The sequence below is a fragment of the Protopterus annectens genome, chromosome 12.part0 (assembly GCF_019279795.1).
Source record: "Protopterus annectens isolate FY-2018-M chromosome 12.part0, PAN1.0, whole genome shotgun sequence".
Taxonomy (NCBI): domain Eukaryota; kingdom Metazoa; phylum Chordata; order Ceratodontiformes; family Protopteridae; genus Protopterus; species Protopterus annectens.
Genome location: NC_056746.1, coordinates 1,193,517,288 through 1,193,544,065, shown reverse-complemented (window position 1 = coordinate 1,193,544,065; position 26,778 = coordinate 1,193,517,288). Strand labels below are relative to the sequence as shown.

The 26,778-nt window shown below is 36.2% G+C and overlaps 1 protein-coding gene across 1 annotated transcript in view; it reads right to left on the bottom strand.

Annotated features, from left to right (window-relative positions):
• Window positions 1-26,778, bottom strand: part of SLC12A5 (solute carrier family 12 member 5) — a 1,753,644-nt gene that overhangs the window by 1,270,296 nt on the left and 456,570 nt on the right. The window contains exon 2 of the mRNA XM_044090243.1: window positions 21,627-21,721. Coding sequence (XP_043946178.1) covers window positions 21,627-21,721 — 95 coding nt within the window. The remainder of the gene's footprint in view (window positions 1-21,626; window positions 21,722-26,778) is intronic.

The following is a 26,778-nucleotide window of genomic DNA, read 5'->3' as shown; positions in this document are numbered from 1 at the left end:
AATGCACACTTGAAGATGTGAAGCCTGAATTGCATAAGCAATTTCATACAGATAGTAAAGGGGAAGCAAAGTTCATTCCTTCACTTTTTCAAGTGGATCAGTGGATTGGGAATTGTAAATAAATCCCTGGTCTCGGCCTATGTCTCTATTAGAGAGATAAAGCTTGTATAAATGCTTGGCTACCATACCCTTGGGGACCAATACCTATCAAATTTTATTGGGAAGCATGTCTGGGCTTAAAAAGTCTCCTTAAATGAATAGCCTACTATTCTACTAAAACCCTGTGATAATATGAAAAGGAATTAATAATACTAGGTACCAAATTTAGCCCAAGTTTCTAAGTCTTGCTTGTCTTATATATACATGCCTCCTTACACATACCCACAAAAGGTAGCCAGCTATATATGTTTCACATCTGATTATAAGGAAGATGAAAAAAAATAATGATCATAGCAATGTGTTCCAATTTATTACTCTAGACAGTACCCAGTGTTTAGACAAGCTATAACAACATTCTTTGCAAAACTTTAAGGTCTGATTGTGAGGAAAGTTAAAGAAATGATGACCACACTGTCTACAGGCCTCATGTAATCAATTACAACTGTCTGTATTCACCATTGAATGGGAATGTTTTGGACTAGGTGAAGTTCAGGGCAGAGGTTGAATATGGGACTCACTTACAAAGCCTGTGTGTTAATGAGGCAGTCCAGGGGAGAGACATATGCAACTTGATTGTGTGCTCCCCCAGAACTCCCTGTTGGAAGGCCGCAATAAGCCAGGTGATTCAATGAAGATTATAATGGCTGCTTCTTGCAGCCCACAGTAGTGAGCATGGCCAAAATGCTATGTTCATCTATCACGGTAGAGGTAAAAATTCAGTGGCAAGGTAGGGTTAGGAGGTGTGTGCGTGAGTGCATGCAAAGGGCTGTCACGTGTGACTGTGTATCTGCTTGGAAGCTAGCATTTGGGGAGTTAGTGTTGTAAGTTAGGTGAGTGTGTGTGTGTGTGTGTGTGTGTGTGTGTGTGTGTGTGTGTGTGTGTGTGTGTGTGTGTGTGTGTGTGTGTGTGCGTGTATGGGTGAATAGATGAGTGTGCCTGAGAGAGTAATCAGGTGGGAAGGGGGCTGTTTTTTGTTAGTATTTGCATGTGTAGGGTGTGTGTGCATGCAAAGGGCTGTCACGTGTGACTGTGTATCTGCTTGGAAGCTAGCATTGTTGTAAGTTAGGTGAGTGTGTGTGTGTGTGTGTGTGTGTGTGCGTGTGTGTGTGTGTGTGTGTGTGTGTGTGTGTGTGTGTGTGTGTGTGTGTGTGTGTGTGTATGTGTGTGTGTGTGTGTGTGTGTGTGTGTGTGTGTGTGTGTGTGTGTGTGGGTGTGAGACGGCTGGGGTGGCAGTATTTCCACACAACCCTAGACTAAAGGGAAAAGCCTGCAACATTGGGTTAGGTGAAACACTAGCCACCAAGGATAATTCTTTAAGCATGTGCCTGTATGGCACTTAAAAAGTACAGGTATGAGGTTAGGGGAACCACTATCCATCAGGGATAAATATAGGCATGCCTGAGTAGATTGGGTGGAAAGACTAGACACTTGGGATACTTAATATGGTGTGGCTGAAAGGCACATTTGTAAAATACAGGGTTGGGGAATCACTAGACACCACGGAAAAATGTAAATAACTGAAAAAGTTAAGAAAAGTACAAAGGGATTTGAATTTTCCATCTTTGATATATGAAACCTCTGGATAATGTAAATAGCCTGCTTTATTTACTTTATATAATTCAATATGATTCAAACTAAATTTCAACATATATTGCTTTCTCAATTTGTTTAAATATTGCACAGAATAAAACAAGCATCTATTCATCTTCTTATTCGTCTTTGGACAAATCTTTTCCAATTCTAAGGCACAGATCAGGTAAATTTTTTTAGCTCTTGCCGAAGCATATTGAGACCATTCAGTATACTATTTGTAACATGTCTCAACTGGATCAACTACAGATGCTGAGGTGCTTGTAGCTCACAATATACCTGCTCTCTACCACTTGCTCAGAACTCAAGTGTTGTCCTTTCACTATCCATTCTCCTCTTTCTACATAGTCCTTCCACACCCGACCCCATAACGCTACATAGGTGTACCGGAACCTACATTTTAAAAGTCTCATCCAGTTCCCAAGCAGAGTTTTCACTCCCTTACCTTAAACCTCCACTCCCCTTCCTTAAAAACAAATTTCCCAGCCATTCTCTAAACCTCAACCTCTAACCCTTTCCCTAATCCTAAATTCCTTGATCACTTCCTAACCCTAAAATTCCCTTTCATAAACCTAACTGCCTTCCAACACCCTAACCTTAAAATTGCCTTTCAGTTTCCTAAACTCCTTTTCTGTTCCTAAGCCTAAAATTCTCCCTCCTGCTTGCTGCCCACGGCTGTTTGCCCAAAGTCATATTTGAGTGCTCAAGTTTCTGGCTTTGAGATGGTGTTTTTTGAGTACTTTGGGCTCAAGTGCTCATGTAGCTAACCTGTTTTATCTACATCAATTTAAACATGATCATGTGCAATGTGCACTACTAAAAGCTACTGAAATCATTTTACTGTAACTTTTTCCACTTTGGACTTTGTAGAAGCCAATATCGTCCTGATCGTACACCCTTACAGTGAATGCTAATACATGTGTACCATGTAAACCTGCTGGATTTTACATTACTACTGTGCACCAGCAATGCTTATCTTCTTTTCTCAAATATCTTTTCATTACATTTTTTTTTTCATAATTTGAAATAAAAAATGATATACAGTACAATAGAAGTTGTTGATGTTACAGAGAGGTAGCAAAATTTATTGACAAGTATTTATAATGCAGGTGTGTGGAGGTGTATCAGTACACCTAAAACCTATTTGATTTAACTATATACAATATATACACACAACTGTCACTGAATGAATGGGTGTTAGTATAAGGAAGCTAGATGTTAGTGCTTGCACAAGGGTAGGAAAATATATCATAGGGGGTTGTATTGTTTGTGATTATCATAGGGGGTTGTATTGTTTGTGATTATCATAGGGGGTTGTATTGTTTGTGATTATCATAGGAGGTTGTATTGTTTGTGATTATCATAGGGGGTTGTATTGTTTGTGATTATCATAGGGGGTTGTATTGTTTGTGATTATCATAGGGGGTTGTATTGTTTGTGATCATTCAAGGGTTATGTTGAAGGTAGATATTAAAGAAGAAAAGTATTTGTCACAGAATTAACAATCCAAATGAACTAGACTTCTCCTAATCACTTGTTTAATGAAGGTTAATATTTCTTTTTGTTATATAGGACTGATTGTACTCGTGCCTAAGCAGGTTGTATGAAGTATATTCACTTATTTGTTTTGAACCTATTTGCATTGAGTGACTTGTAATTGATTCTGTATTTGTGTCTTTAAAAATGCTAATAAAAATCAGATTGCAAAAAAAAAAAAGAAGTTGTTGATGTTACAATTTGCATAACACTAGCAAGTTATTAAACTAGGTGTTCACACACTGTGATAAAAAAAAAAAACTATTTCAAATTAGCTGAAGTTGACAACAAAGGATTACCATGAAGTTATGATTGTGTTATGATTCAGTCATGAGGCATGAATATAGTAAAGCAATTGACCTATACATTATGTTAATACAATAAGAGTATATCTTGAAGCATAACACCAACCTAATGCACAAAAATCTAAACTACTATACATTATGTACATATTTACAAAAATGTCATCTTAGTTGATGCTGTTACTACTTTAAACTAAAGAGACCGTTTAATAACTTTATGTATATTTGCATACTTTGCCCTTCATGACAAAATATCAATTAAAGCTTTAAAGTAGATCTGATAATATGACTAGTTCTTTTAACTTTTGGTATACAGCTTCTTAGCTAATACATGTTTTTTTGCCATGTTCTTGTATTCTGTCCAATTAAGTTTGAATCTGTCCAGCCAGTTTTTGGCTATGTATAATTTTAATAAGGCGCAAAATGTTATAGTGATGTGTTTAGTGAGGCTATTATTATTGCTCTTAAAAATATGTAGTACTGCTGTTTCCCATGATAGTGTAGATTTTGAGTAGCCTGTTTTTTCTAAGAAAAATCTCAGTGAGTACCACAGTTTATAAACTTTTTTGCAGCTCCAGAGTGATGCGTATCTTCTTGCTGATTGCTTTATTTTTTACATACTTGTAAGGTTGTTCACATTCTGATGGTTGTTAGTTTTATATTCTGCTATCGGCTCTGTTCTTGCACTTCTAATAATTTTCACATTCTAATGGCTGATTTTTTCAGTGCATTGCTTAAATGACTTGAGTCACGATTGAAAAGGGTCCTCCAGCTAGTTCACTTGCCCGGTTAACAAAATAAATATCTTTATTATGCATTCATTACATCAAAAGTATAAATGTGTAAAAAAATATAGATAGATAGATAGACAGATAGAGAGATAGATAGATAGATAGATAGATAGATAGATAGATAGATAGATACAGATATTATTTTCAGTATGAAGCAGACTCAGACTGCCTTTATTTGTATTTGTGTAGTGGTACAGTTTTCTCGAGTTGCAATGATATAACCTACAGACAGTGTCACTGTATCTTCACGCTTTCTATAATTTGCAAATTCAAAATGCTCTTTCTGTCTCTTTTAATTGTTGTATTATATAACCAGGGATGAACCAGCAACTGGTCACATTTAACCAGTGCTCTACCCCAGTAAATGAATACAAATAAATAAATATATAATAAAAGTAAAAATCATAGAAAATATTTTCCAGTTGAACATGCCGTGGCTTATACTCCATGTGTGAAACAATCTAAATGCTGGCACGAAATTTAGCACTCAGCTGTATTTAAATCTAGAAGGGTAAAATAGCAATTTTAGGTGTTTTATTGCAAAGGAGTATTCTGTTCTAATTTCTGAAAACGAAATTGTTATAAACTCTCAAATGGGGAATTGAAATATAGATTTTGATACACAACAAAGTTTCAAGATCAGAGCTCTGAGGGACCTCTTTTAGAATTTTAAGGTGCTAAGATAGGGTATTACCTATCATGAATTTGAAAACTAAGATGTTGATAAGCATGCTGTCACTCTAGTGGTAAATGAATGAGTCACTGACCATATGAAGCTCTGAAATCTAGATTAACACAGATGGAAGTTAGTAGCTATTGTGAAATTGTGTTATAACTGAAGTCCACAAACCCTACCCTGTAGTGATTGATGGCTGATCATTATTTGTGGTATACTTCCATAGGTGGGCATTAGACTAGCAGGTGGGGCTAGATCTGAGCCAGATGGAGTTAGTGCTTGGCTAGGTTCAGGGTGGGGTTAAATGGGAAGACAAATAAGGATATGCCACCATAGTCACCAGAATTCCTTCTTACAGGGCTATTAAAGTCCATTTAGACTACGATGCAATAGCACCAAAAATGACGTTTGATGAACTAATTTTTTGATGGTGTGATAGGGACCCATTCCAGTTTATCATAAAGTCCTTGTAATTCTGGGGAAAGGCTAACTGCAGTACTATGACTTCCCTGTAGTAATGGAATGTCCATTCTTCTATTCCTCTCCTCCTCGTATTTTTCCAAGGGTTTAAATGTAGTCTAAGCCCCTCAAACAGCAATTCATTCATTACCATGATCTCCAGTCTGAACAATGTAATTCTACATCACATGCTGTATAAGTTCAGTCCCTTCATCATGGAAAATCCATGGTAAATTATGAGAAGGCTCAATGGCCATAGGAATCAATCACAGCAACAACAAGAAAAAACAAATATAAATAAAAAGTGTTTTCCTTGTGCTTGCTATAAAGAGTGAATGAAGACTGGGGAGAAGACAACAGGAAGAATCTAAAGATTACTCTTGTTATAGGAGCATAGGGGAGACAGAGAGAGAGGGGGAGAGAGAGAGATACTTTGAGTCTCAGAAGACACAGACAGAGTTGGGGGAAAGATACTATGAGTCTCAGAGAGAGAGAGATTGAAAGAGAGACCCACTGAAATAGATTATATCCCAGTTGTATGGAACTGTGCTGAAGATACTTGGCTGTGATCTTTTATAACGCCATAAGATTTTTGTTGTGGGAAGAGCTTGCATTTAATTTTTATATTTGTATACAATGAAATGCATCATTTTTCTTATATTGGTATTTCTGCTCTCTAAAATATTCAAGCTTGGTTGATTGCAGTTTTTTCCATGCCAAAGCCTCTTAATTTGTACATTTCGCTGCCTAAAATATTTAGGCCAATTGTTTTATACATAATTTTATCCACTTTGAGAGAGTAGAACTGTTGAAGTGAAGCTTTTCCCTAGTGTGAGAGAAACAGTCCTGTGAATCATACCTTTCAACATGTAAGCGAATGAAATCTGAAAAAAGCTAAACATAATGGGAAACATAGGCCCAAAATCAGTGACAATTTATAAATATTCTTTTTATAAACTTTGAAAGTTGCTGGAATAATAGGTTTTGTGTTATTCTTTTTCTGAAGGATATGGTCTAAACATTAAATGTACATCATTATGTAATGGCTTTACTCCTCAATGGTTTGCCAGAAAACTACAAATTCTCAAATTCTGTGAGGAACAAACCAAAATTATGAGTAAAAATTCTGGACAGTTGAAAGTTACACTTGTGATGTATGTTAGGAGTTTCTTTTCTGTCTGATGATCGAACTTGTGGGTTGGTTCATTTGCCAAGATGACTACTGTAGAATAATTACTACAGATATTTTTTCTGCAGCTAAAGGTATGGTGGCAGTGACCAAAATGATGTCTGCCCCAAGGACATTTCCATCAATTAAATAACTAACCCCAGATGAGGATCTAGAGACATAGCTTGTCAAATTTGAGTGTAATGTCTACCAGGTAGGAAGTGACTAAGCCAAATGGGCCAAAATCCATTCCTCCCAGCTGACTGGACTGTCAGTGAAATCCTTTATGCATATAGTATCAGTCCTCTGTGAAGGTTAAAAAGACAATAATTTCCAGAGCTGACATTACCTCAAAAACACAATTTCTAAAGTTTCACAGCTGGACTTTTTCTCATAATAAAATGGTAAAACCCCAACTATGTGATTTAAAGCATATAACTAATTTATGGTTAGATTTTGATAGTCAAAGTAGTAAAAATAAAAGGTAAGAAATATATAAATGTAAGAGATCATTATTTACTACTTTAAGAAAATTGTAACTGTTCTTAAGGACATTGAAAGGTTTGCTGTACTAGCAGAAAAATTGTTATATCATGAGACTGTTTATACAACTGAGCATTCTATTTCTGTAATAAAATTTTGGGCAAATGGTAGTGATAATTAAAAAGCACCAGCTGTAGATATAATCTGTTTTAAATGTCAGGAAAAAGTTCATATAGCAGGAATTTGTTCTAGTAACAGAGTGATACATTGTGAAATATATAACCCCAAAACCACATGCTACCAATGATGCTATGCCTATGGAATACAACACATTACATGTAAGAATATCTGACTCTGCATTATATTACAGTAGCACTGCAAATTTAATTAAATGAAATGTCTTAATTAATAGCAGAGAAACCCAAAGACTTCTTGATTTAGGCAGTATGGTCACAGTTATAAAGGTCAGTATGTATGCGAAAAGAAGCCCTTTACTATCAAAGCAGATGAAGTAGGACACATTCACAGAGATATTAAACAGCACTCCATTATTTGGCTAGAAATGCAAGTGTTGTTCAGGAAGGTAGGTAATATGTTGTTGTAATACTTAATTAACCAAGTGACTTGATAATAGACAACAATTCTCACCACTTTAAAATCTGTGGAAGCAAGGGGAGGAAGGTAACCTTTTAATTGATTACCTTATCAATAAAAAAGGAGAACCATTAAGGTAATAAGCTTACAGATATGCCACTGCTTATGCTCAAAAAAGGGGGCCACAATAACCAGATACATTCAGTAGAGTGCATAAAGTACAGAAAATGCCAAGAATAACATTAGGGAGTTGTACAGGTACAAACATTTGGTTAAGAATACAGACAAAAAAGAACTACACTATTTAAAGAGATGTATTAGCATACATCTGTATCAGATCAGTCTGGAAGAGTAGTGCCAGTAGGAGAAAGGGACATATACAATAAAATATTGCCACTTGAAAGTGTTAGAAAGTAGAATGTAAAGGTGCCATTGCAGTCTGGCAGTGTTGCAAAGGAGAGAGTAGAAGTGGCTAGCAGATGTCAAGAGACAGGATCACTCACTAAAAGAGTTGATTCAAAGGTAATTACATTATAAAATATGCCAAGTGCACAATCAGAACAGAATTTTAAACATGTTATAAAAGCTAAACATAAAACCACAGAAAAAGATTGCCATTAAGAAAGATTTCACTGGTGTTATGAAATAAGAAGAGACAGTGCCAGGGTAGGATTCTAAACTAATTTACTATAGTATAACTCAGAAAAAAGTAATACAGGAGAAATCTTCACAATCTATATCAATAAGTAAGGAAAAAGAAAAAAATGAAAAGAAAATATGCTCACAGAGATACCCTTTCAGGAAAAAAATAAAATGAGACAGTAGTGTTCATTTATGTTGAGAAAGAGGAAAAACAACATAACAGAAAGAAAAAGGAGAAGGCGTTGTATGCTGAGAGTCAAACTTGCCATAAACAGAGCCCTAACACTTATGTTAGGACAAAATACAGGCATTCTAAGGGAAGGAAAGAGGGTTATATGCATCAGGTTCATATAGAAAGAGAACAAGAAAACAATAAAGCAGAGATAAAAGAATATTGGTATGAGTTGTCTTTTCAAGGAGATGACACTAGGCCAGAGCTAGTAAGAAAGAATGGTTATAGAAGAAGCAGCACTAGCTGTTTTTACTTCTTACCGATGCTTTGAGCTTAAAAATAACTTGTAGTACAGCAAAAACAAGGACAGAGAGTAAGTAGTAAGAAAACTGATAGCATCTAAGCCTTTGAGGATCTAATAAGGAGAGTAGCTATATTGTTGTGGTAAACCCGAAAATGGTAAAGACTAAAGTCACATTTTACTGGCCAGGAATAATGAAAGGAGTTTAGAACATATGTGGCAGAAGGTAGCTCCACACACAGGTTTTAAACATTGTTTGATTGGATTGCCTGTCACGTTGGTGCCATTTAAATATATTGCTGTGGACCCTGTAGCGGCACTGGTAAGAATTGTTGTTTTGGAGTATGTAAGTAACTACTCTAAAGCTATCCCACTATTTTATTTTGGACTATACAACTAAGAACTCTGAAGTTATCCTACAACACAAAACTAATGTTAAAGCTAAAGCTAGGTAGTCTTATTATTTGCCAGAGTAGGATATCTAAGGAAATACAATATTCACTGACTAAGAGACTCCACTTTTATACAGAGTAACACTAGCTGTGAAAGAGTTTTAATGTTAAGGAACTAAGAACATCATTGAATCATTCCCATTTGGGATAGTGAAGTGTTTTAATTGAACGTTTAAGTCCACACAGAAAAAAGCTTAGAATAAATAGAGTATCATACTCAGAGGCAGAGCTGTCTCAATGAGTGTCCTGTGCCAGTCCCATAAACTAGCAGCTTTTCAATAAATAAATAAATAAATAAATACATACATAAATAAAAAGTCCACCATCAGGAACCTTGGGCTCCTGAAATGCTGGAGCCAATCGTGTTCTGTCTCTGCACCCTGCCCTGACCCTCCTGTCTCACATTTTAGTATAAAAACAAATTTAAGAAAAGATGCTCCTTCTTCCACTGGCACACCATCTATGTGGCCAGATGCATGTACCCTCCCTCTGCTCTGGCTTTTCAATAGTAAATAAAAAAGAAAGAGTCTGCTGCTTCTACTGGTAGGGTTGTCAGAAACATGCTGCCTCACTTCTGCTCCAGCTCTTCAATGGAACAGCAGAAAAAAACCAAGGCAAAACAGGTGGCCAAATACACAACCCCTCTCTCCTGCCCCAGCTCTTCAATAGAAGAACAAAAAAAAAAAAGCTTGTGATCAGATACCTGAGGCACCTGAGATGCAAGAGCCAATCAAGTCCCATTTCTGTTCCTTGCCCAGGACCCTCCTTCTTCACATTTTAGTTAAAAAAAGAAATATTTTTTCTTTTAAACAGTAGCAAACTGTTTGCTTTGTAGCAAGCTATTGCTACAGTTTATACCCCAAATGCAGCACTGCAGCACTCCGGGTTTATTTAAAACATTTTTTTTTTTACTTTTAAACTGTAGCAAACTGCTTATTAGAATGCAGAAAGCAGTTTCTACAGACAGTTTAGATGACACAAAGAGTACAACACCATTCTGATTTTATTTTTTTTTCCTTTTCTTTTTTTACTTTTAGACTGTGGCAAACTGAGTTGGTTTCCTCCGGGTGCTCCAGTTTCCTCCCACATCCCAAAGACATGCAGTAGGTGGATTGGACACTCTAAATTGGCCCTAGGTGTGAGTGTGTGTGTGTGTGTGTGTGTGTGTGTGTGTGTGTGTGTGTGTGTGTGTGTGTGCATGTGTGTGTGTGTGTGTGTGTGTGTGTGTGTGTGTGTGTGTGTGTGTGTGTGTGTGTGTGTGTGTGTTTGTGTGCCTTCTGTGGAAGGTTGGGCGCCGGGCTGGCAACTCGACACAGTAAAACTCCACTGCCAATCATGAGCGGACAGATGATCCGCTGTGGTGACCCCTAACTGGGAAAAGTCGAAAGAAGAAGAAGAAGACTGTAGCAAACCAAGTTGCTACACTTTAGACCACCAAGAAAACACTACAGCACTCAGGTTTGACTGCGAATGCAATACTAGCTTTTAAAAGTTGATGTGCATTAAAGACTGATCAGGACTGGCTGTACCTCCAACACTTTGAGCTCAGATCAGTTACCACTTTCACCCTATCCTAGCTAGTCTACTGATCACACTTAGAACATGACCCCGTATATCCAATGTTAAGACTTGTCTATAGGTAATCTGTGGTAATAAGTGTTTGAAGTTGGACATGACCCAGAGATATGAGCTTGTTACACAAAGATGCATGTAACAATAAATACTATTTTTTTAATATAATAGATTAACTTTTATAGTGTCTTCATCATCTGAAATGACCATATAAGGCATACTACAAGAAACTGAACATGTTTCAATTTAGTTGTGTTATGTTTTGTTACTAGAAGAACATAAAACTAGCATTTGCATGCTTGGTCATTGTGATAACCAGTTTACAAAATGCTGGCTTATATTTTTGGAAAAAAACTAACACTACTAGTTTAACAGGTTGGTATCATTGGTCTGCACTCCTCTAGAGATGATTTCAGTCAATTCAGAAGCCACAAGACTGAATAAGTTAAATGTACTAAAGGCTTTTTGTGTGTGTGGGGGGTGTTAAGCTATGATAACAGGTTTTACCAACCTGATCGCTGCTGCTGTGTTATGTATCAGATGGCACTGTGGTGTAGATAAAGGTAGAGCTCTTAAATCCTCAATGTTCTTACTTCTATCTTGTCTTGTACATTATGATGATAACAAGCCATTGATACTGTCATGTAGTGAACCCCATATGGTGTTGGTACAACCTTTTAACATAACTGACAAATGAATATGACAAAAAGTTTTCCATCTAGACTAGTGGCAACTGCAAAAAAAAAAAAAAGTTAGGCAAAGAAACTCTTGTAGTGATTTTTTGGGAGAGAACTTTCATAATGACATAGATTTACCATGCCAGCATCACAAGCCTTTTTTATTACTGCTATACCATATATGCTGTTTCCAAGCATTTGTTTATGTCTATTCTGTCATGAGCTCAATAATGTAGAGAAACACAGAGATTGTTGCAATGCAGGTGCTTTAAGCAAATTATTTGTTGGAACATGGGCTAAATTCTTTGCTAGGCTTCTAAGGGACTCAGGGCCAATAGCCTGGTAACTTCCTATGATCCTGTGATCCTATGATAATCAGTGCAATAAGGCAAAAAGTTTGCGATGGAGATTTGTAGCCCCCTGTACACAGAATTTGCAAGAAAATTATGATATAAACAGTTGCCCATCCATGTATATCAGATCAAAGCTCATAGGTGGCTCATCTAGTACTCAACGCCAATCCCCTATATAGTACCTCACACCCTTGGCTCTTCAAGTAAAGAAAAAAAAGACTTCAACTTTTACTGTAACAAGCCAATTGGTACAGTCATAGCAATTAACTTCCTATAGCCAGAGCCATGTCCCCTCTGCTCTGCAAGTAAAGAAAGAAAAAGAAAATCAGCTTGTTTCAGCTTAACACACGTGAAATGCTGAAGTGCCTTTCTACACTGGCATTCAAAATACTGGTACAGTAAAAAAAGAATGCAGGAACTGCACTTCCCAATTGTGTCTACTAACTGCAGTTGCCCCTTTGCCTGCTATGCTGCTCTCAGGCCGTGCCTCTCAGTATGAGGACAAGAGACCACTAGTATCAGTAGATTATCTGCATATCAACAAATGCTAATGTCTAGTTTTTCCAGCAAACTCTGTGTGCTGGCAATTAGTAATACTGCTTTGCATGTGAAGTGGAATGAAATGCAGAGGTGTCTGAATATGCTGTGCTCCCTTTAAGACTGAGATCTTTATTTCCCTCTCTATACTTTATTTACTGAGAACCAATACTAACTGTTCAGATCCTGCCCATAAAAGGAGGCAGGTGCTAAACTGCACTTACTTATAAAAATTGAACTCTGCACACGTTGCAGCCTGAAATATTATGCAACTAAGTTGTAAACATTACGTAAACATGAAATGTGAATGCAAGGAGATTAACAGTGACTTATATAGGTTAGTTACTGACTTAGCTATTAATGCAGAGAGGTTAACTGGATAGCAGCAATGTTGTATAATATAACTGGATGTGACGTATAATTGTACTTCAGATATTTACTCAAGCAGTAAAGAATGTGAGGTAAAAAATATTTTTCCATGCTGGACACATTCTTTAGACAAGGCAAATACACTGATGCATGATGTTCTCCCTACAAGATAAAGATGCAGTTGCAAAAATTTCCTTGGAAATAACCCCGTGGAAAAATGCATAATTTTAGAAGTTTGAAGGATCCTGCATCTTTATTGCTGAGTGTTTTGGGGTAAAGCATATTGATTTATGCTGTCTATATTTTAAGCAATGATAAAAGAACTTCAAGTGGTTGACCTCTAGTTTTCCTTATAAATTTTATCTCTAGATTCTACAAGGGAATGTACACTCCTATTTCTTGAATTAAGTTACTGATTTGTCAATTTTCATGAGCAGGATTAATATTAAGATTCCATTTTGAATAAAAAAGTTGAGCAACTGTCCTTCTATTGTGTTATTTCTTATTTAATTTCAAGTATTCCTGCAATTTTGCTTCTGGTGAGTAAAATATGTTTCTATTGTCTTTACCAAAACACAACAACATCTTACCTCAAAAGTAATTATTTGCAGGGTAGTCAGTGGTTAATCTTTTAACTAAGTATTTGTTCCTTTTTGTAAAATATGTGGTTTCAGAATGTATACTTTGATGTGATGTTTTGTCAACATTTTTGTAATATTTATAGAAAACAACTGAAAAACTTAGCATTGCAAATCATGTCTTAGTTTCCTTCAAATAATTTTGCAAATTTATTTTGAATGGTTTTGTATATGCAATGATTATATGAATGCAGGGCATATCTATTATTACCAATAACATTTCTAAATGGTATAATTGTAATCACAACAGACTTGTTGACATGCATTTCCAGTTTAGAAGAAAAAGAGACAGGTTTCATCCCGATCATAATGACTGTCCTGATTCTTCTTCTTCTTTTCCCAGTTAGGGGTCGCCACAGCGGATCACCTGTCCACTCATGATTGGCAGTGGAGTTCTACAGTGTCAAGTTGCCACAGAAGGCACACGCACGCACTCACACCTAGGGCCAATTTAGAGTGTCCAATCCACCTGCAGCATGTCTTTGGAAGGAAACCGGAGCACCCAGAGGAAACCCACACAACCACAGGGAGGACATGCAGACTCCGCACAGAAGGCACCCGAGCCGAGGATCGAACCGGAGAACCTCTTGCTGTGAGGCAACAATGCTAACCACTGCACCACCGTGGCCACCCCAATGACTGTCCTAATTAATGAGAGAATTATCTCATTAACACCTATGTAGTGTAGAATGTCACACCTGTAGCAGCCTATACACATCCTGCATTCCAGAGCACTTTCTGAAAAATTAACTTAAGATAAACAAATGTAAATATTTTGTGAATAATAAAACCTATTAAAACTGTACAAATAGTAATGTTGTCTGTAAGAAGTATTCTTTGCTCTGATAATAGCCGTGCATTCATAGGCTTTTCCATAAATAGTGTAATTTATTATAACGCATACAGACCCCAAATTATATTTTTGCTAACCTTTCACAAGAAAATCTTAATATCTTGAAAACTATGCAGCCTAGAGATATATTGTTAGAACATTTTTGTTAACCAGACATAAGCTTTCACATGACAACAATAATTTCTTCTCAGTGCATGTGCATTTAGATATTTACAGAAATATTAAAACATATGTTTAACTATATAATTAACAGTACAACTAATACTAGATCACTCTCAAGATGTGCAACTTGCACTGCAAATATTACAGTTTTCTTCAACAGCACCTGAAGTTTCACCTAGTATCATGCAATAGTTTGCAAGTGACTTGTTAAGTATGAAGTAGATATGGAAATACCAATTATTTTCATAATTACAAACAAACTAGAGATAGTTCCAGTATAGTACAATATAAACCAGCATTTTCACTGGATTGTCCTGTCTCCCACATTGGTGTTTCATATCCTGCACTTCAATAAGATATAGGTCTCTCAGTTATGAAAAATCTGAACATAAATATGAAAATGTGAAAAATATGTGGCAAAAAAAGGTTAATTTATCTCCTGAAGGGCATCCCAGACTAACAGTCTTAGTGTTATATATAACATATATATATATATAAAATATAGTGTCATACCTCTTCCTCTTTTTTAGGCACCAGACCCAAGAACAAGGGTCAATACCAACAGAGATTTATACCGAGGTGGGCCAACAACTAGTAACACCTGGTCAGTTTACCTACGATTCTCCCGACAAAGACGGGGTCACTGTCGGTGATGATTCTTTTATTGACTATGACTTAAGTAACGGTTGTTATTTCGACACTGGGACATTGTACAATAGTTTTGATCTCAGCATGTTGGAGGACACTACCATTCAATTGAATAACAAGTTTTCGCCTCTTGCTGGTATCATCAAAAATGACTCTGGTGACTTTAGCCTGTACAACTTCAGTGATGTTCATTTTGATAACGAGATGCTTTCATTGTTCTCTAAGGGGTTTAGTTTTGTACCATCTAAATTCATTAATATTGTTAACACAATTTTAGATGTTAAGCTTTTTGTCAGGAAATTGAATTTCAAGATACTACTTGGTGATCATGTAGACCCTGTGGCATCTCACTTACATGTCCCCAGTACTTTCAACCCCCCCCTACATCCTGTGTTAGAGACGTTTGAGAGGTGTTGTGAATTAGATCTGAGGTATATGGCCAACAACACCGTCCATAACTACGGTTCTATTAACATAAGTAAATGCGAGAGAGATCTCATTGAATTTTTAGGTACCCAAAACCTAAGGTTTTGCAAACCAGATAAGGGGGGTGGACTGGTGGTGTTTACGAATCCTGATTATGAGAACAGGATGTACGAAGTGTTAAGATCTAACAAGTACGTCCTGAGTTCTAGATCTGAAGTCAATTGTGCGTATAAGTTGATAAATGATACCATTGAGGATTTGTTCATTGAGAACAAAATTGATTTAAAGACACATGATTATTTAATTACATCTTACCCAAAATTTTCATGCGTCTTTGGTATCCCTAAAATACATAAATGTATTGATAACCCCCCATTGAGGTTATTGGTGGATAGCAGGGGCACCCCAACATATACATGTGCGAAATTGATAGATTCCATCCTCCAGAAATATGTTTTGAAAGAGGCACAGATCTGTAAGGACTCCTGGTCCTATTTGGAAAGCATTAGGGCGATCACTTTTGACACAGACATGAACTTTATCACAATAGATGTCAAGGATCTATATAGTAGTATACCCCAGGACATAGCTTTAGAATGGGTTAGCCTCATGATGAAGAAACACAATGCTCCAGCGAGTGAGATAGATTTGGTGACAACACTTGGGGATCTGGTGTTGTCTTACAACTTCTTCATATTTTGTGATGATTTTTTCAAACAAAAAGTAGGCGTAGCCATGGGGTCGCCATGTGGGGGTAGTATGGCGAACTTGGTTATGGCCTACTGGGAGTCTAACCATGTGTTTTCGTCTTTAAACCCTTATTATGAGAAAATCATATTATATACGCGTTTTTTAGACGATATATTTATTCTTTCTTGTATTACAGAAAATGAAGCTTCTATGTTGGTTAATTACCTTAATGGTAGTACTCACTTTCTCGAATTCACATACACGTTCTCTACTGCAAGTATTGCATACTTGGATGTATGGTTGCAAAAAGATTTCCAGCATAATTGTTTTACCTCTAAGATACATCGTAAGAAGACATATTCTAATACTTTCTTGCACTTTACCAGTTGTCACCCTTTTTCCCAAAAAAGATCTGTGGTTAAGGGACAACTGGTACGTGCTGCGAGAATGATTACCTTGTATGATGACTTCTGTGAGGAGTGTTTAAACCTGAGGAATATGTTCATGGCAAGGGGTTATCCTGATAGCTTGTTGGATGAGTTGATTCAGGAAGTGACTGATAAACGTCTGGATAGGTTGTATATACCTTTGTTACCTGTAGTTACTCATATAGGGGCAAATATAACAATTCCAGTAAACACCAGTACTTGCATTAACACAGTGGTTTTTGATAGCACAAATGGTACTAACAATGCTGACTTGGTTGAGCAACTTGAAGCAATTACTGATAAGAACATACCTATAGCTTGTGAGACAGCCTCTGAGGTTGTTGATGAGTCTTCTTTAACATGTGCATTTATTACCACTTTCAATTTGAATAGTGGTTTATGTAAGGATATCATTTTTAAAAACTGGGAACTGTTTAAAATGTATCCTGATATTTATAAAAAAGTGGGGTATCAACCCCGAGTGGTTTATAAGAGGGGTAAAAATATGAAAAATATTTTGGAAGTGAAATCTCCTGGATTAGTGTGTAATGCAGGCATGCATAAATGCCAGAGCTGTAATTATTGCAGATTCATTGAGGAAGGGACACATTTTAGTATATGCAATTACACACATAAGATAGCTTTCAAATTGAATTGCAACACAACATATGTGATATACTTGGCAAGATGTAAATTATGCCCAGCCTTCTACATAGGTAAAACTGTGAGAAGGCTGAGGGAACGTATATATGAACACACATATGCTATTAAAAAGTTGAAAACGGAGAACGCTCTAGCCAAGCATATTAGTGTTTACCCCAACCACAGTTTTAAGTTTATGGCGATAGATCATATCCCTATGGATCAGAGAGGAGGCCCCAGACCATTAAAATTAGAAGAGGCAGAGTTAATTTGGCAGGTGAGACTGCATGCTTATAGGCATCCTGGATTAAATGACACCTGCTCAATTGCCAGTATTTTGAAATTAAAAAACCTTACAAGATGACATTGTCACAGTATATGTACCTTTTGTATACAAACTTGTTTTTCTTTTCATCTTACTTTATTTTTATTTTTCTTTTTATTTTTTATTTTGTATTTACGTTATTATTATATATATTTTTCACATTATTTAGTTTTTGTAATGTAGGTTTTATACTTATGGTCATAGTATTACTACTTATTACCGAAAGTAAGTTGATGCAGGCTGCTCTCCAGTGTTTTAAAAATTGGAAAACACACTTTTAAATTAATTAATTAATTAGTTAATTGAATAATTTATGACTGTATATAAATGTGGTTGTAACTTGTTGTGTCATTTCCTTTGAAGAAGGCAAGCATTGGGCTTGTCGAAAAGCGCTTTGGTTATTCTCAGTAAAATATCTATTTTATATTTAAAGGTCGCTGGTTTACGTTTGTTTTTATTTATTATTAGTGTCATATTTATTCATAACTCCTTGCCCTTTCTAATGCTGACTATTATTAGCTGATAAGTCACTTAGTTAAAGAAGACAGACCCAAAAAAAGTTCTGGATGCCATAAGGAGTTATGGATGTGAATGGAAAGTATACAACAAAGGTGTTTTAAGCCTGAGTAAGTTATATCAATGATAAGCACTCAGTGATGCATCCACTGATTTTTACTAAACTGCTTCCAATAATTGTTTAAATAGTACTTTTATTTTTTTTACCTCATGGCTGTTAGTCATCAGTTTTGTCCTAGAGTCCCCCCTTGATTTTTCACTGTAACCTCTCCCCACCACCAGACCACCTTCTTCCTTTGGACCGGAGCTCTTCCAGCAGTGAATGGGAAAGACTATCTAATTGAAAGCACCAGCGGGAGGATGACATTGAGGAGATCAGGACTTCTCAGTATGGCATCTGTCACATACCTGAAAAAGGGATTTTTGATAAGCTAACTGGAAGGAGATAATGCGACATGCATCACCACATACAGTGTCCATTAGCTCTACCCAGATAATGATGTCACATGCATCACCACATACAGTGTCCATTAGCTCTACCCAGATAATGATGTCGCATGCATCACCACATACAGCATCCATTAGCTCTGCCCTCATCAAAATGTTTAAAGCATCATGTCATACATTCACAAAACTCCCAATCATTGAGTTAGTTTTAGATTACAGTCAGTAATCCCACTCTCCCTCCTTCCCAGAATGGGCAAGCAAACAATTTCTGCTACTTTCTAATACCCTTCCCTTTTCCCCCATTATCTAAGATACTAACAAAACTTGGATTGTGTAAATTGCAGTCAGGGTTCCATTTTAGTACAACACAGTTTAGACACTATTCTACAGAATGCAGATCAATGTACCTCTGAATGCAGAGCAAAGCATGCATAAAAGGGACCAGAATTTCATTTGTTGCCTTAAAAAGTTCAATGTAAATAGAATTGCATTTGTTGCCCAAAACAGTTCAACATCAATGCACAAAATTGACACCTTTCAAGAGGAATATTTATTTGCATGAAATGATGCTGTTTTCTTGACTACTGGATAATACCACATAATTTTAAAATAGAATGTCAGTTCAGTGCTTTGTATTATTTCAGTGGTTGATAATTCTCTGACTATCCTGCACTTAAATTAAATGTTTTTGTTACTCTGGTATGCAGATAAACAACTGCATGGCGAAGTTTTTTTTCCTGCTAAGAGTAACAAATGGCAGTACAGAAGTTTAATGACATATATTTTTTTTGGGGGGGGGGCTGGCACCCCCTAAAAATCAGGCCTCCTTCCCACTGATCTACTGACTATTCATTCCCCTGAGAGCTACTCTTTGATATCAGATGTTTTCACTGGAACAAAATCTGTCCTCTACATGCTAATGTCATTATAACACTGGGCAAGCAATGGGCAGTGTGTCCTAACCTGGCCAAACTGTGCAGTAGCTCCTGTTACTATCCTATCATTCCTCCAGTCTAGCAAACTCTCTCTGAGTTCTAGACTCTGCTAGAGCTGCACTAGAGAGACACCAACACACTCTCCTCTGATAGGTACACCCATTCTCTCCACTTGTATCATCAAGTACTGAAGCTGGTAATCAAACCCATGTCACCTAGGTCATAATCAGGGCTGTATCCCTCTATGCTACCAGTGAGGCTGTGAATGAGATACAACCTGCAGAATTTGGATCTGAAACTGCTCTTTTAAATAGTATTCAACACAGAAACCTCTACAAGCAGACTTGAAGAGGTAAAATTATTAAATGATAGGTAACAGGGAACAGAATGATTGTGCAATATGAGATTTTATTGAAGCAGGATTCTCCATATCCATACTGTGCACAGCAATGTGATGCAGTGGTTAACATCATTACCTCCTAGTACTTGGATCGCCAGTTTATTTTATAATTTTCAGTATGGAGTCTACACATCTTTTCTGTATCTGTGTCAGTTTTCATGAAGTGCTTTGGTTTCCTCTGGGATAGCCTCTGTTTTCCCTTTGTCCTTGACTCAGATAAAATAACAGTAATCATAAAAAAATAATGAATAAAGTCATGAATGGATCAATTATTCTTTCAGGAAACTGAAATCCTTAATCTACATAGAGGTGCTACAGCCTTAAACTACATCATCCTTGTCCTTGAGAGGGGTTGCTACAAGGAAATTTCTACCATCAAAATGCTTTTGATCTTTGCAGAATCCATGAAGAAGATTTAGTGAATCATTTTTTTTCCACTGAAGCATGTGTCATCATCTGCAGTGGACAATGGGAATTCCTATTATTTACCCTTAAGCTGGTATTAAACGGATGCTGCTACTTTCATTAAATGAATATCCTACCTGGGACATAAAACTATCACAATGATGTTTGTTGGTTTTCTTCATCTGGATACTGCCAAAATTCACAATATAGTTTAAGACAGATGTGATGGCAATTTATAAACACTCTTAAGAAACACTTCATGTTCTAAATCCCTAACTAAAAATTTATTGCACAGTTAAGTGCAGGTTAGTGGTTTGTTGCAAAAAGCAATGAACTTAAAGAAACATACTTCTAATTAACAACTTTCCTTACACTTTTCTAGAAAAATCCTTGATTAATGCCTAGATTTTTTTTTTGTTACTTCACTGTGTTTCAGAAAGAGTCACTGGACTGGATCACTGTACTGGTTTTGATAGTGATTTAGAAAACCCAAGTACATCTTAAGTTTGTAAAAATTATTCAGCCAGCACCATGGCAGGGCTAGCCATCCAGAGGTGTAAACCTTGGATTGAGATGATTGTCACTGGTGAAGTGACACCTCAACCCCATGTGCAAAATGGGAAAAGGGGTTCAGGATGGATGGATGGATTCAGCCAACAGGTACATCATTGCACAAAGGGTACATGCACAGCTAACAACCTGCTAGTGATACAATAGCATTCAGTCTATCTAATATTCTAGAGTGGAACCAGAGATTTGTTTTCTGTATACAGACATCCATAGTCTTGGTCATTTCTGCCTGTAAGAGGATGTGTTAATGATAATAACTGCCACATGTGGCTATAAGCCATTAATACAATATCTGGGATAAACTGCTAAAACAAAATTCATCAAATCAATTTAATTAGGACTGAAAAACAAAATGGTCAATGCCTTTAGTTTTCTTTTATCTGAGAATCAAACCCTTCTGACTCCATGCAGGAAGAAGCCACAAACTGTTGGGCTAAGTTATAAAAGCATTCTTTGCATTACACAGTCAGCATTTCAATCTTCGTTATAATGGCTTTGATGATTCAGAAGCTAGCAGGTCACACTGTTAAAAGGTTGTATGTACATCCTCTGTTTCAAAGGTATTTTGTTCTTTCATGAAATAAGTTCTAAATTATTTTGTCTGCGGTTAAAATAAGCACCGCATATTACATGGTGTAAATGTAAAGCAGTCTTAGTAACTTACTCTTGCAAAAAAGCCCCAAAAAAACATGCTACATTCTTGCTTACCTCAAAGAGTGCCATATTCTTGCCATCATATTCTCGTCCCTTCTCAATATCAGTGCTGTTAATAAAAGGGCTACTTTCCTTGGGGATTCCATCTCCTAAAAGAGAAGAGAAAATTGTTCTTCTGAGTTGTCCGTCCATTGTCATATTTTTATGCATAAGTGTATACTGATTGTACATTACTGTTGTAACATCAGAGAAAAAAACACAGCATCACTGTAAAGGTTAATGAGACGTACAAAGAGAAAACATATTTAATTTGCCCTTTGGCCCTGTACCAGAGCTACTGACAGTTTTTTTACACAACATGTCCCAGAGATTTCCCATACTCTGGAACAAACTACCCATTCATGTCAAGAAAAGCTTCTCATTGGCCCACTTTAAGAAAAATCATGATGACTGGATGGGAAATAAAAAATTTACCCCGGGGATCACTTCTGTGGCACTGCTTGACAGGGACACAGGAAAATAATTTTCTTGGGTAGTGAAAGCTAGGGAACCTTTTTGGCTAGGCTTATATAGGCCCCAGGGCCGATAGCCTATTATCTACCTATGAACCTATAAACATGGCATGCCCTTTCAATGTTTCTTGGAATAATCATAAAAGAGTTTGCATTTCCATGCATATGTTTTCTCTGACTAATGTGATGAACAGATTATCTCCCTCATACTATACCGTGCCTAATGACAATGATTTTCCTGTTTTTCTTTTTTTTTTCTTTTTTTTTTTGTGCTAATCCCACCTTGATCATCAAACCTTCCCTCTGTTGTTGATTTGGCACATTTTTTCCTCTTGAGGTGACAGCCCTTTGGCCCACTGGTTCCTCCGAAGGTGAGACTCAAGTCATCTTGGAATGGCACCATCATTCATGCAGAGAACAATCTTTCCATCTTAAGGCTTTACCATCCCTGTGCAACCCAGAAGTGATCAAGAGTTTGGGAAGAAATGGGTTACCACAATGTTGTTTTTGCCTCCATGCATATGTAATCAAGGAACCTGTCCCCATGTGATGTCCAGTCTAGGCATGCCCCTCCACCTACATAATTCCTAATAAGCTTCACAGACCATACTCCATTTACTAGCACTAGAATGAGTGTGACATAAGCCAAACAACCTTGCAATGCTATGTACCTTACAACACTTTAAATCATGAAGCATTCATTTCTCTAAGGATGTTCAGAACATGCACTGTAAGGAAATACTGGTTATACAAATTTCTGATGTGTAGCGCCAAGCATTATATAGGAGGAACATATACTTCTTTCTTGATTGTGCTTTCACGATGTATTGAACTCAGTGTCTGGAAAGCTCATTTCTAGTAATTAGGTACATTCTCAACTGTGCCACCTGAAAGTTTTTCAGGCATGCAGATATAATTTGGTAATTATGTGTAATATGAAATAGTAGCCTTAAATATTACACAGAATAACATTATAATTTCACTGATAAAGATAACATAAAATGTGATATCCACAAATTGGTTTAATGGCAATACTTCACGTGTCCACATACAAGCAAAACAAAATATGCAGATGTTTTTGTTTACAACCACTGTCTTAATGCATTTATGAAATGCTCTTGAAGTAGCGTGCAGATTATCAATCTATGATGGTCTCTAGTCCTTTCTAAGTACTAATGAACGACTTCACTTTCAATAACAATTAAAAAACAAGTTTTCTTATTTTACATTCCTCTCACTACATTGCTACCACTAGCTGTACTCTGCTCAAGAAAAAGTGTTGCTTAAAAATGCTAACATGTTGCAAGGGTCACAGTGGAACATTTTCTCAGGGTAGAATTTTACTCAGGTTCATAGATTCATAGGTTCATAGGATGATACTAGGCTATTGGCCCGAAGGCCCTTAAAAGCCTAGCCAAGAATTGTGCCCATGTGAAGTTATAGTTCTTTTATCAACCTTTGTAAGAAATGTAAACTTACTTTGTTTAACTTCATCATAGCTCTCTCCCTAAGAAATCAATATCTAGCCTAATCAAATAGAAACCTTCTAAGCAAATTACTTGATGGCAGTTACCAGAGTGATTGTCTGTATATTTACATTTAATAATAAATCCCTCCAGGGATTTCTAGAATGCTTACCATTAAAAAAATGTAATCTAAATGTAGTAATCCATTGTGTTTCTGGGGGAAACAATGTATTCTTATTAAAAATCCAATGGTGAAAATTACACTCTTAAACCAGTTAAATTTTCCTGTGAAAGATATATTATTATTATACCAGAATTTAAATAGCTGTTGAATTTTTACAATATTTTTGTTTAATTGTGGATAGGCTACATGTTCCTCATGGATAGGATATGTCCACCCTGAACATTTTAAAGAATTAACAATGTTAATATTTCCTAAAATTGATACTTCTTAATAAATAAATATTGTATTTTCTTTATGTATTGAATGGACTGAGAAGAGTTGCATCTGTTTAAATGTTAAGAATAAATTGTGCAGGTGAAAAATGAACTGACTTCAAACTAAGCATTAAACCTTCTGTATATGCTTATATCTTCTACATAGTGTTCTGAATTAATTATATGGTTAGTCACCAGTAAAAATAAGGTGGAAGATAGGGGATAACCTTGTCTAACTCAACTTGCTTGTTGAAATAAAGAAGAATCTTAGCTATGAATCATTAGAAAATATTTAGAATGGAAAAATTGCTAGAACCACATTTCTTTAAATATAATGGGGTATTAGTATAATATAAAATATACAATAAGTACTCCCTATTGATATATAAATGTTTCCCAAACATCTAATGAGTATAGGGCAACCTTTGTTTCAGACAAAGTCATTTTTATTTTTGCAATAAAGAATTGGTGTTTGTACAAATTGTATCGGTACACCATAGAACTGCCCAGAATAAATCCAAATTGATACAGAGACAAAAAAAACCCAAACATTTTGGAGGAACATTTATTTATCTGGCTACTACAGGCAATAGAATTTTCCTAATCATGACAAAAGTCTTCCTTTTCAGTAAAACATTAAAAGGGAGGTTTTGAAAAAAAATCTTATTGGTAACTTGTAAATGAAATATTTTTTTTTCTGCAAAGCAGATAATGTCAAATTATGATCTGAAAGATAAAAAAAATAAAATTACTGCTCTATTTTATTCAGGTTTGGGTGGATCACTCTTATAAACAATGTCCAGTTTTAGAGAAAGTAACACTTTGGTGTCATATTCTTTCTACAAAAATATCTTACTAGCTTTTACAGCATGCACAGATGCTGTGTTAGCATCTAAATGTTCATGAATTGCAATTATTCTTGCATTCAGTTTTCTGGCTGTAAATTCCAAACTTAAAACTTATTCTTTAATGCGGCTGTATTTTTGATTTTCACTTCTTACAGAATAATACTTGTTTGAGAAGTCAAGAAAATATACCTTTAACTTAGTCTGAGATTCCTTAAATGTAAATATTTATTTTGTTTATTCCAAAAGAAAATGTTTTATCTGCGCAGTGTCTAAAGTAATTGTAGCTAATATTTTTACTTCCTTAGTTAATTATTCAAGTTGCATTATAATTATTGTGTCCAGGACAGAATCTCAGGGCTCGACTGTGATAATACAGATGAAATCGCATTATTTGTTATAGCTAGAAAACATCAACATTTATTTATTACATTTGTTAACTGGGTAGTGTCCGACTGGGCTGGGAGCCCATTTTCAGCGGAGGCCCAAGGAGAAAAGCTCCAAGACAGTAACAGTAAATATACTCAAAATTAAAATACAATTGTACATACAGAGTACAATTCTGGCTGTAACAGTAAATGTACTAGTAGATAAAATATAAAGTTCTTACAGAACATCAACATAATATAACAGTGTAAAATTATGGCACTGTGAAAGTTTAACTGGAACATCAATGTAGTTGATAAGAATGTACATATATGAGCAGGATAGCTTAGTCTGAAGGTGGGGTACTAGATGCAGTAGGAAATAAGGGGGGAAGGAGTAGATTAGGCTGGAGTCTGGCAGGAACAGAGCCGTGCAACATAACTGATTTAGAATAGAAAGTAGTCAGTAAATCCATCTCAGAGACATAATTCAGTTCACAAGTGTCCTACTGTGGCCTTTCTGGAAAGTGTCTGCATCATCTGTATTACTCTGCTTTAAAACTTCTGCTATATTACCTCTGGAAACCTAAAGGTCTTCTTCAGGTAAAATGACTGACTTGGGATAAAAAGCAATTTCAGATTTTGCCTGCTGGATGGTCTTACAAATCATTCTGCTAGTCCTGTATTTGCCTCCTGATAGAATATGTTTTACGTTTTTGAAACAACAGCTTTGAGAGCCTAGCCAATGCTGCATTATTATCATGCTTACAGAACAACAGATACCATTCTGATATCAGAGCCCAGCCTAAAAAATAAACCTTCCTGCACAAACTTTGGTTAATGATCTGTTTCTTTTTTCCGTAATAGTAAACATATCGAGAGTATTCTTAGTCCAAATGAATTCCATAGTCAACTGTTCCACCTTCCTGCTCTCTCAGTGAAGTTCACAATAGCAATGCAACACTATGTGTCTGTCGTGCGATCCTTCCACCCCACCCCCCACTCAGTTTCAGTGGACAATTGCTGATTATTGCATCTTTGTGCAAACATCCTTTGGTAAGCCATCATTCAGCAAGTATTTCCCTTGTAAAGTGTTTTCATCTTCATTTTTTGACTTTGTAAATCATTTTAAAAGTTTAATGCTGCAGCACCCTTATCCAGTCCCATGCTTGCAATGAAGAACCACCAAAAACAAACAAACAAAAAAACAGATGTGATGTACTTCAATGTAAGTGAATCTGGGTCCACCATTGCTCTTATCATTGTATGTTAATCATTGAAGTTATTCATATCAGAGTGCTTCCAGAGCAGACAGCCATCCTAGAGAGTTAATCCTACTACCATCTAGAAAATTCTCATTTCCAGTACCCTATTTTCACTAAATGCTTTACTGCAGTATAACACTTAGTGAAATATCTTGGATAGTTACTGATTTTTTTTTTATCATAGCTCCATAAAGCTCCACTTCATTGCATCCTTTTATATAGTACCAATCTGACCTTACCTATGAAATGGCAGAGTCTAGCACTCTCATTTAATTAATTCCCTCCATTGATAGGAGAGATAGGAAATTTACCTCG